This window comes from Rhinolophus hipposideros (assembly GCF_964194185.1).
Source record: "Rhinolophus hipposideros genome assembly, chromosome: 2".
Classification (NCBI taxonomy): domain Eukaryota; kingdom Metazoa; phylum Chordata; class Mammalia; order Chiroptera; family Rhinolophidae; genus Rhinolophus; species Rhinolophus hipposideros.
Window position 1 is genome coordinate 84,641,412 of NC_138048.1, and position 12,789 is coordinate 84,654,200.

Here is a 12,789-nt window from a genome sequence, read left to right on the forward strand (position 1 = left end):
AGTTAAGCTTCTTTGGCTTTTCTTTCTCTCTCTCTCTCTTTTTGACAAAAAAGGATCAACTTCATAAACCAAGAGTTGGTGAAGGAAATAAGGGTTCAAGTGTAAGAACTGGGAACTGCTGGGGGCACATGAATTTGTTGGAGTACAGAATAGACTTTCTCTTTTAAAACGCAATTAGATGCAGGAGGTAGGCAGAAAGTGGGCACAGTGACTTTGGGAAATGAATGAGATGCTAACAACCTCAACAAATACTTGTTGTGTGTTAGTGTGTGTTTCCTGTAGTATCCTGTGTAAGTACCCTGTAGAGGTAGGTAGGTGCCTTGCTCTTCAAAGAGGTGACTCTGGATGCAGTGTGGGTGAGATCAGATAAAAAAGGCCGATTGGTCATTAGGACTCAAAACTAAGAAAGCACCTCTGTTCTATTCAGCAGTTTTGTTAGACCAGATTTGAAATCGGGAGGTATTCAGCAGCCTCCAAGGGGACAAGAGGTTATGGAGAAACAGTCGGTAATGATTGTTTGAACATCAGCATTTATATCTTTTAACCCTTGCTTTAACTGGGATATTTCATATTTTATCAGTAGGAGGGAGGCCTTGTGCTAATGTCCTAAAATGCCACTTAGTCGTAGGTCTTTACTTCTTTCTTTTAAGTGACTCTGAGTTAAGGTCCAATGCTGTGCCTGGGAAACTGGTTGGCTCCCACTGACCACATACTAAGAAGGTAAAGTGTAATGGTGCTCAGAGCTATGGTTTCTAAACTTAAATATGCCTCAAAATTACTTGGGAGGCTTTTAAAATGTAGATGCTCAAGAAACAAGGGTATCTGGAGATGTAGTCTAGGAGTCTGTATTTTTTTGCTTGCATCGTGTTTTTTTTTTTTTTTTTTTCCAAGTAGGGCACAGCTCACAGTGGCCCACGCGGGGATCGAACCAGCAACCTTGGTGTTATTAGCACCATGCTCTAACCAACTGAGCTAACCGGCCACCCCTTATATTTTAAAGTAAGCCGAGATTGGGGACCATTTGCTGCCTTAGGATAAGTTAGATTTATCCAAGGACCATATTCAACTTCTACATCTTAACAGCCAGGTGCACTTCCATTTTGACCCAACCATCAACCAAATAATAAGCTAGCACTATGAAATTAGTGTGGTCTGGTAGAGTTGCTATTCTTTTTAACATGCCCAGTAGAAGTACTTTTGTGCTCTGATATGACAGTTCTTACTTCCAGTTAGAACTAAGAGAAAAGATTTTCCCAGCTTTAGGGAAGGGTAAGCCTGACTTAAATTATGGCCGAATCAAATTGCCCTTGTTACCCAAGAACCAACCAAGAAAATTAGGAATGAGCAATAAGTGGAACTGGCTTCCTAGTTAGTAAGAATAAACATTAAGGTATAATTTTTTAATGTGGGGAACCGAGTATTTGTAATTTGTTTAAAATCATCATTGCTGCCATTTATGCACTCTGTGAGGAGGAAACGATGTACATAGACCTAGAATAAGAACAATTTAAAAAATTGAATCAAGTGCTCTTATTATGATCTTCAAGGGTCAGGCTCAAATTCTATCTTCTCTGGAATTCACTTGATGTGTGCCCCTATCCGCCTCCCTCCTCTCCATTCCTTATTGTCCTTAATTTTTGCACCCCACCTCTTATGATCACTGTGATACATAAAACTTCCAAAAGCTAGACCTAATATATTATAGACTTCTAGTATTAGGTATTAGAACCATCAAATGTGATTCCTTATTTTTATAGATCAGAAAATTGGAGTCAAGGCTGTTTAGAATACTTAACCAGTGATCATTTAGTTCTGGCCTCTATAGACAGGATCTGAAGGCAGACATTACAAGTGGTGAAATAGAGAGAATTGCCCTGGGATTCAGGGCACCTAGTTTCTAACCTGGCTCTGCCGTTTTCTAGCTTTATGACCTCAGCCAAGTTCTTTACTTCTCTGAGGAGTCTGTTTCTTCAGCTCTACAATGAGAGGAAATTAATTATTCTACCAACTTCACAGAGATCTTAAGAGGGATAAGTCACATTATACACATCAATAGTCTTAACTCTGGATACACAGTAGGATCTCTGGGAAGAGTAAACAAACAAACCAACACACAAAACAAATATTGTCTAATCCAACCCCACCCTAAGAGATGCTGATTTAATTGCTCTGTGGTAGGGCTTTGTGGTAAAAGATCCCCAAGTGATTTTAATGTACAGCCAGGATGGAGAACCATGAAAGAACCTTGTTGGATGGCAATGTTCTAGATAGATAAAGGCCAGTATTAGTGTGACTTGAGAACTTTTGCCTTAAATGTCATATCACTGAATAAATGATGGAACGAACTGGGTCTGTAGTCTTTTAAAATACACACACATGACATGAATTTTATTATTTAAAAATATTTTATTAAAGTACAGTTGACATACAATATTAGATTAGTTTCAGGTGTACAGCATAGTGATTTGACATTTATACACCTTATGATGTAATCACTACACTGTCTAGTAACTATCTGTCACTGTGCAAAGTTATTATAATATTTTTGACTATATTCCCTGTGCTGTACATGACACCGCTGTGGCTTATTTATTTTATAACTGGAAGTCTGTACCCCCTATTCCCTGTCACCTTTTCCACCCATCCCCCACCCCCGTCCCTCTGGCTACCATTAGTTCGTTCTGTTTCTATGAGTCTGTTTTTGATTTGTGTTGTTTGTTTTATGTTAAACATGTTTTTTTATAACAAACTATATTGTGGAATTTATGATCTTATATTGAAGTAGAAAAAACTTTACATATTATAATAGATGAAACCAAATTTGAATTTAAAATTAATTCATATCTCCCTCCCCAATGGAATAACATTAAATAAAACCAGCAAAAGAATATTGTTATTAATTCTTATTTGTACTTCATTTATTTCCTAGGGCTAACAATTATGGAACAGAAACAATTGTTGAATATAATATAGGTCTCATTAAAAAATAAAGCGTTATGTGGAAGGCTTTAGTAAAAGAAAAAAAAGAGGCTCTTACGTTTTAAAAATTACTGATTAATTCCTTTCACCATTTCTTTGACCTAAATTCTCCCAGGTGTATTCATCAGTGTTGCAAGCATATTGACTATATGCATATAAGTTTCCAAACAAATTCTAAAATGTTACTGCTAACCAATTAGTTTCTAAGGCCTTTTGAATAGTCTTATCTTCTCTACAGGAGTGATTTAAGCAATGAAATAGAAAATCAACGAACTCTAGATCATTTGGCTTTCACTGGAAAGAATCATGACTTAATAAGAATGGAGCTTTCCATTGTTGTTTGTAAGCACATTTATATGCCCACATTATTTGGCTTCAAAGCCAGGCTGCTGGTAAGGAAAAGCTTTTCAAGTAAAGCCATTTCCTGTGAAGAGCAATTATATTTTATATAGAGATCATTTTAAAGATCCATGTCTGTAGTAAGATATCTAGATATTAATCAGTTTTTTTTTTCTTTCTTTAAAGTTATTCTGAAAGGCTTTTGGACTAAGTGGAATTTTGTCTTCTCGAAAGATAAAATAACATTTATGAAAGCTAGATCAGCTGTTTTAGAGACTCACAGAACTTAGAGGAAAATGCATGTTTAGGTTGAGGAAAGTGGGATATTCAGTGATACTGAGTGATCTTCTGAAGTTCACAAAGCCAGTTGGTGACACAGCAGGACCCAGAACACTTTTTGCTCCCCCTCCTGTCCTCGAACCTGTGGATTGACTCTCATCCAGCTGCATTGCCTATCAACAAGATGTCCCAGACTCACTTCCTATGTACCAGGTCCCAAATATGTTTTGGTTTGTGCTGAGAATTAAACATACATTTTACTTCTTCTCTGGTGACGTTAGGAAGACTTCCTTTTCTTCCTTTGAAAAAAACATTACCTGCATTATTTGCCACTTTTTTCCACGGAGAAATAAAGTTGTTTTCAGAAGCTAATCCCTTTCAGTCATTACTCAGATTTACTCTAATCTGCGGAAGATGGAAGAAATCAATTCACATTTTTTTCATGTACTTTTTTGCTGAAAAGATTCTTTTGCCGATGATGTGGACTTTTGCTTTGCCGGCTAAAGCACAGTTTGGTGGTCAGAGTTCAAGAATAGATGGGTTCACAAAAGAGCGCAAGTGATATTTTTGTATGGCCTTACACAGGCATGGTCGTGACCGTATATGTGAGAAACTGTCTCAAGGTGACCTTTAGAGCAGAGAATGAGCAGGGCACCAGGTGTCCTTATTACTATTGGAGATGATTTTGGTTCTTGGCCTTTTAAAGAATAGAGCAATATGCAGGAAATATGCAGTTATACAGACGCACACACACACACGAGCATGTAAATATACATACACAAATACTTATACATGTATACGTGTGTGTGTGTATACTTCTGTTTACTTTCTGTTTGTTTCCGTTCTCATTTTTATTGATTTAGTTTTAATTTTGCACCTGTATACTGACAGAGGTCACTCCCTTCCGTATCCTTTCCACTAGATTGTCTCTCAACCCTATAGATAACCGTTTCATTGTTTTCAGGGTTATCCTTTTTGTGTTTCTTTTTGTAATCATAAACAGATTATTTGTATGTTTATAAAACTTCCCATCATTTTCTTACATAAAAGGTAGCCTAATATATAGTATACGCTTATTTACACTTTGCTTTTTTCACTTATATCTGTCATTTCATTAATAACTCTTGAAAATTACTCCATATTAGTTCATAGAGATCTTATTTTTTTTAATTAAAGTTTATTGCGGTGACAATTGTTAATAAAGTTACATGGCTTTCAGGTCATAGAGATCTTCTTTATTATCTTTTACAGTTACATAGAGTTCATTGTATGTATGTATATATTATTTTATTCAGCCAGTATCCTATGCAGGATCATTTTTACCCTAAGTGGCAATGGAAGAATTTAATGTGATGTGCGGGAGGGGGGAGGAGAAGACAAAAAAACAAGTGAACACAATCATCATATGAACTTCAAAAACATGTGGTGTGAAAGAAACCCAGACACAGAAGATTGCATAATATATGATTTTTATTTATATGAAATACCTAGAAAAGGCTCATCCCTAGAGACAAAATGTAGGTTATTCATTGTCTATGGTTGTGGGTGAAAATGCGGAATGACTGCAAATGGACATGAGGTTTCTTCTTGGGGTGATGGAAATGTGCTAAAATTAGATCATCACACAACTCTACATATACTAATGTCATTGCACTGTTCATTTAAAACACGTGAATTTTAATATATGTAAATTATACCTCAATAAAGCTGTTATAAAAATCAGCATCAGGTGGCATGGATGATATTCCTAACAGAATGGGATTATCTCTGATTCAAACATGGTTGAAAGAATTAAACCCTCTTAGATGTCATATATACATAGTGGAAATGTTGGGAATCTCTACGCGAATGATATATATTTTGTATTAAAATACTTCATATCAGATGTGTATTTTTTTTTTTTACCACATTTTCTGCTTTAGGGATTTAATGAACTGATAACCTCTAAGGAAATTTACTTATTTCAAATTGAATGTGACAGAAACAATTGATTTAATCCTTTCAAAAGAGTTGGTACTTATACACAATGGAATATTACTTGGCCATAAGAAAAGATGAAATACTGCCATATGTGATAATCTTGAGATGATCATGCTAAGTGAAATAAGTCAGACAGAAAAAGTCAAGAACTGTAAGACTTCACTCATATGTGGGATATAAAACTGAAAACTACAAATGAACAAGACAAACTAACAAAGTAACAAAAACTCATAGACACAGACAACAGTTTAGTGGTTACCAGAAGGTAGTGAAGGTGGGAGTAGTGGAAGAGAGTAAAAGGGGGTAGATATATGGTGATGGAAAACTGACTCTGGGTGGTGAACACACAATGCAATATATAGTATTACAGAATTGTACACTTCAAACCTATATAATTTTACTAACCATTGTCACCCCCCTAAATTTAATAAATAAAAAAAGTTGAATTTTAAATGACTTTACAGACCACTTTGTTACGCCTTTCATTTTACAGATGAGACTCTGTTAAGAGTTTTAAAACTCTAATTATGTAATAAAATTAGAAGATACTCCTCTACTCATTTGTTCTGCTCTTTAAATATTTATGCTCTGCTGTTAGGCAGCCATTAAAATGATAATTATTAAAACTGTAGAAACATGGAAAGCTGTTTATAATACAAATGCAATAAGCAGAGGGCCAAATGGCTTAAATATCATGATTGCAACCAGTGTGTCAAATTTGTGTCCATATTGAGATCTGGAGCACAATACGCAAAAAGGAGTGTGTGTTTTATGTGATGAGTTGATGGGCATTTCTCTATTAGTATTCTTGAATGTTGCTGCATTGTATCCAAATAAACTTCTTTTCTAAAAATATTAAGGCTACCATAGGGAGAATGATATAGGATCAAAGGGATTTTGCCCATGGTGGTAGCTGTCTGAATTTGTAACTTTCCCCAGATATCTTCCCGCGCTGGAAATGTGTGTGAAGAGGTTATATCATTCTGAGCCCCTGGAACTCTTTCCTTGTTTACCTGCCTCTGGAACTCTTGCTTTATTGCCTTGTTTTTCGTCCTGTTTTATGGAATCTACCGATCCAGCATAGCTGGAGAATGACTTTTATGGGGGATAGAAACTACTGTTATGTATCTCTACTAAAGGCAGAGTGTGAAGAACTTGGCTTACTCACATGCTGACACTTCAGTGATTTACAGGACTCTGGAAAAACATTTTGTCTCCATCCGTGATCATTACCCACTGGGATGAGTTACAAAGAATGACTGAGGGTGCTCCTTCTCTGATTAGCTTTACATTTCAATGGACTGTTTACGATCAGGTTTGAGGAATGGAGAAGTGGGCTAGATGACTCTCAGGACTCCACTGGACTTCATTTTTCAATTTCACTCTAACTGAATGGCTTTTCGATGTAATTGGGGAGCATCATGGAGAAGGCATAAAGCACCTACATAAACAATTTAAGCAGCATGTTGTTTCACAGCCTAGCTCTTGTCAAGTACGTGTTGATCCTATGTGCTTGTCCACTGCAGTGGGTGGTGCTGGAATCTTAGTCGGTGGCTCAGTTGGTGGCATAAACCTGAAGCTAGAGAATAGTTAATACATGGTATAAACATACTCCGTCTCTAAGGGATTGGATCCCACTTTCTCAAATGTTTGGGTTTCTCTGGATAGTGTTTGCTAAGTGGTAGGTGGTGTTTATTAGCTCAAATAACTGATTACAATTTTTAAAAACTTTTTGTTAGTTTCAGGTGTATGAAACACTGTAATAGTTAGACATTTACACTCCTCACAAAGTGATAACCCCCCCTCCCTGTCTACTATCCCTCTGACATCTCCTATTGCTGTTACAATTCCATTGACTCTATTCCCTATTCTATACTCCACCTCCCGTGTTGCAGACATTATCCTTAGTAATATTTTTACTGATATATCCCCTTGGGCAGGGGAAGCAAAAGAAAAAATAAACATATGGGATTACATCAAACTAAAAAGTTTTTTCACAGCAAAGGAAACCATCAACAAAACAAAAAGGCATCCTACTGAATGGGATATTTGCCAATGATACATCTACTAAGGGATTACTATCCATAATTTATAAAAAACTCATTCAACTCAATACCAACAAAATAAGCAACCGAATTAAAAAATGAGCAGAGGACCGAAAGACACATTTCTCTAAAGAGGACATACAGATGGCCAACAGACATATGAAAAAATGCTCAACCTCACTAATAATTAAAGAAATGCAAATAAAAACCACAATGAGATACCACCTCACTCCTGTCAGAATGGCTATCATCAATAAATCAACAAGCAACAAGTGCTGGCGCGGATGTGGAGAAAAGGGAACACTTGTGCACTGTTGGTGGGATTGCAGATTGGTGCAGCCACTGTGATTACACTTTTATGTCACTGCCTTTCCTCTTAAATTGTTGAAATATTATAGCCATAGCAATTCCATTTCAGGGGAAAGAAATGGGACTGTGAAAAGGAAAGGGGAAGAACGGACAGTGTGAATAAAGCGGAGGACCCTGTCAGATGTGTGGGCGGACTGCAGACTTATAGTCCTCGCTTTAGATCTGTGATGGTACAGTTCATTCAGCTTTTTACTCTGGTTTAAAAAAATTATGTTCTCTCTTCCCAGAGACATCTTCCTGAATTATATCTTTTATCCTGTCACTCCTTTGCTCAGAAATAGCTACTGAATCTCTCATTGCCAGTGGATTAAAATCGTATACCAGCAGCCCTAAACCTCTACAGCTTAGTCCTATCTGGCCCATGGAATCATATACGAGCTTGGACAATTAAGTTCATGAACATCCTAGAAAAAGTGGTGCATACCTCATTGCTGAATATCACTATGGTCACCTTTGGAGATCCATGGAAAGCTACTCCCCTTGGAAAGCTATGCACTGGTGCCAGTGCCTCGTCTACCCTTCCAAGCAATTTTGGAACTCTTTTTCTGGAATGGCCATCAGAGCTGTTGTCATATTACCCCTGATGTCCTGAATGTCATCAAAATGTCTTCCTTTCAAAATTTCCTTTTTATCTTCAGATAAAGAAAGAACTCATTGGGGGCCAGATCAGGTGAGTAGGGAGGGGGTTCCAATATAGTTATTTGTTTACTGGCTAAAAACTCCCTCGCAGACAGTGCCGTGTGAGCTGGTGCATTGTCGTGATGCAAGAGCCATGAATTGTTGGCGGAAAGTTCAGGTCGTCCAACTTTTTCACACAGCCTTTTAAGCACTTCTAAATAGTACACTTGGTTAACTGTCTAGTTGGTGCAAATCATAATGAATAATCCCTTTGATATCAAAAAAGGTTAGTAACATCATTGCAACAAGTTTGTGAACTTAATTGTTGGACTCGTATCCTGTTCTCTTTGAGTCACTCTTCTATGGCTGGAGGTCCCTCCTTCTCTATCTTCTGATCATGCCTGTACTCTTGCCTGTCCCCAAGTCTTCACTGATGCTGTTTTATTATCACACTTCTTATTCCAGCCCACTCTCTTCTCTTTTTTCTATGAAGTCCCATAGTATTTCACTCTGTACTTCTGACTTGGCATTTATTTTTTAAAGTATTTTAATAATAAAATTATAGTAATAGCCACCATGTATAGTGTTTTTGATATGCCAGATACTCTTTTTAGCACTCTACTTGAATTAACTCATTCAATTAACAACAATTCAAGAGGTAAATAATATCCCCATTTTATAGATAAGGAAATGGAGGCACAGAGAGATTAAATAACTTGCCCAAGGTCGTACGGCTAGTAAGTAGCAGATCTGAAGTTCTACCCCAGACTCTCTGGATCCAGACTTGGTGTTCTTAAGCACAGTTCTATACTACCATTAACAAATTATCTTTTTATGTGTTTCATTCTCTTAAAATTCAACCTCTTTTAGCCAAAGACAAAGTATCCTTGTTCTCTGCTTTACTTCATTATACAGCCCTGTGCCTGGAACAAAGAGTTGCTCTGTGAACATGTGTTTATTGAAGTTCTAATAGATTGTTCTGTGAGGTTTGCTTGGTTAGTTTGACTTGATGATTTTATCTTGGTACACTGACACACTCTTTTCTGTTCTCCCTCTAATTACTCGTGTGAGATGGTCAGTGTGACTGTCAAGAATTCCAATCCGTGGCTTCCATTACCTAAATGAACGGTGCTCAGTGGTGGGTAAATTTATGAACATGTGTGAAACAAAGTTTTGTGTGAAATTTGTGTGAAACCAAGTTTCAAATTTTGTTCTGTGCTTCAAAGTAAACATTTTAAGTTTGCGTTTATTTTCCTAAGAAGTATTTTTGTTACTTGGGTATTTAATATGTCAGATAAAATGAGTAAGAGCAAGCTATGCTTTACCTTCCTTGCAATATCAAATCCAAAAACCATATCTAATTTTATACATCTCTCCCTTTATTTTTGGGGGAAAGAAAAGACTCTTCATGGAAGACATAGTGAAAGACGGTAACCTTTAATGAGTATCCTGCACATACAATGTTAAGCTTTGGGATCAAATTATCTTTCCTAGTAAAGACAAGATACTTAGCCAAAAAAAGCTGAAGTCTACCATTGTTGAAGTTTATTTACTGTGTTTCTTTGATCTGATTCTAACAGCTTGATAAGGTAGGTACTCAGAGCCAGATGTTTCCAGTGCTCTATATATGCCTGTGTATTTGTTGATGAAATGAAAGCTCTTTCTGGCTAATATAATCAAAGAGCTTTTTGAAGAGTATTGCATAAGTTGTAGAATCAAGGGAAAAAATGGAATAATTTGTCAGCCTCAAGAAGAATAACTGTGACAACTGTGGCATCTTGGGATGGCCAACAAGGAGTGTCTCTTGATTCTTGGCCATTGAAATGGCTCAGTTCTGTTTTCATTTAGTGCTCTGCTCAGAATTGGTGTTCCAGGAAGGGAGACAGATTTGCTTTGAGCTTAAGTCAGATGTCCATTTCTTAGTTGGGATGATTGATAGGCCACCAAAGGCACATGGATGGGAAAAGAGTATTTCCAGTTATCAGTGGTGGGGAAAAAGGTAACACCAATAGATGGTCTCTTCCACTAAGGTTCATCTCAAAGCAGAGAGAATTTAAATGACAGCTTTAACTTGGACAATAAGTGATTTGAATATTACCTGAATTTATTCACCAAGTTAATTCTCTACATGGAAAATTCTAGCAGTTTGATTCATCAATACATATTTTCTGTCTAGATCCTTATTTTCCTTCATTATACACGAGGTCCTCTTCTTTTAGGATAAACCTTCCTTTTATTTATTTATTTTGTTTTAATTAATTAATTTATTTATTGGGGAATATTGGGGAAGAGTGTGTTTTTTTCTCCCAGGGCCCATCAGCTCCAAGTCAAGTCATTATCCCTCAATCTAGTTGTGGAGGGCGCAGCTCAGCTCCAAATCCAACTCACTGTTTTCAATCTTAGTTGCGCGGGGCACAGCACACCATCCCATGTGGGAATTGAACCTGCAACCTTGTTGTGAAGAGCTCGTGCTCTAATCAACTGAGCCATCTGGCCGCCACACTGGCAGCTCAGCGGCAGCTTGTTATCTTCAATCTAGTTATGGAGGGTGCAGCTCAGTGGCCCATGTGGGATTCGAACCGGCAACCCTGTTGTTCAGAGCTCCTGCTCTAACCAACTGAGCCATCCGGCTGCCCCAAGGTATTTTCTTCAGAGGTGCTATCGCTAGCTGCTATCTCTGGAGCTTAGTAACTTTCAGTTTAAGCCTCAGAAAATCCTAAATGTAGAATGAGAACTTGACAGGTTAATTAGTCCACTTAAGCTCAGATATAAATACCATTGAATATATTGGTTAAAACTCTCAAGGTTGCAAGTAACAGAAAACTCAAATTGAAACCATTTGAGCAAAATCTAAGTAGTTCAGGGCTATACCTCCCGTTGTATGAGGAGGTTGATGAAGGGCTCAAACAGCATGACAAGGACTCTTCATTCCTATTTATCAGCTCTGCTTTTGATTCCATTTCAAGCAGACTTACTTTTCATGAACCCAAATGGCAGCTGGAAGTTTTGGGCTGCAAAGCTTAGGTACAGAAGGAGTTCACAAAATCCATTTTTTTAGGAGTCCCAGTGAATATCTCATTGGCTTGGATTCATTCAGTCACATGCCCATTTCTGAACCAATGACTGTAACCTATCCTCAGTGATAATACCGTAGAACTGAAGGGTAGATCAATTTTAAATGATCCACATGACTGAAAATGTAGGGAAAGATGAATTACCTAAAGAATAATCAGAATGCTTTTGGCAGAAAATGGAGGAAGGAATTGATGCTGGGAAGTGAAAAAGAAAAAGTTTATGTTCAGTTGTGAAACTTGATAGTTTTGATATTAAAATTTATTTTAATCTAGCTATTTTCAAACATACACAAAAATGTAGTAATATGAACCCATATGTAACCATCATCCAACTTCAACATTGTTGAAACATTTTGCCAATTAGTCTCTGTTGACTGCATTTTAAAGCATTATCATAAGATTTTTTTTTTACAGCTGGCTATAAGATCATAAGATCTTATGATCTCATAAGATCAAACACGAAGTTTGAGACCTTGTTTTATGAACATGAATCTAAGTATCAAATGATCATTAGTCTCATACCAGAAAACATTGTGTTGCCAGTTAGAACAAAATGGCTCTGTGCAACAGAAATGCATTGTTTACCTGGAAGTAGAATTTTATTTCAGTTGGTGAGGCTTTTTCCTGCCTCAAGCCTGATGAATCAATTCCTTAACAACTCTTTCCAGAGGACCTGCAGCAAATTTCTGTTCTGTTCCTGCGATGAGTCTTTTGCGATGAATCAGAGGTTTTACTTGACCGTAAGGTTTCTGAACACCAGTAATCATGTGCATTGTGCGAGAGCTGAATGTACTCCAATCTCTTTTGCAGTTGAAAGATGCATGAGTGTAATGCAGTCTGGGACACAGATGATCAAACTGAAGCGTGGGACCAAAGGGCTCGTCCGGCTCTTTTACCTGGATGAGCACCGGACTCGCCTCCGATGGAGACCCTCTAGGAAGAGTGAGAAGGCAAAAAGTGAGACCACCCTTTGAATTCTTTGCTTGGCCTGACATAGTAACACATGGGTTATGTTGGTTGAGTTCTGTGGAACTTCCAAATTTTTGCAAATTCTGGGGTCAGTTGTTAAAGGACATGGACAGACAGAATAAGTAGTGACCATTTTT

General features: G+C 37.3%; 1 protein-coding gene across 2 annotated transcripts in view; it reads left to right on the forward strand.

Annotated features, from left to right (window-relative positions):
* The window catches only part of PLCH1 (phospholipase C eta 1), a 202,184-nt gene that overhangs the window by 100,059 nt on the left and 89,336 nt on the right, over positions 1–12,789 (forward strand). For both annotated transcript variants that reach the window (XM_081025261.1, XM_081025260.1), the window contains one exon: positions 12,494–12,640. In XM_081025261.1, the coding sequence (XP_080881387.1) occupies positions 12,494–12,640 (147 nt within the window). The remainder of the gene's footprint in view (positions 1–12,493; positions 12,641–12,789) is intronic.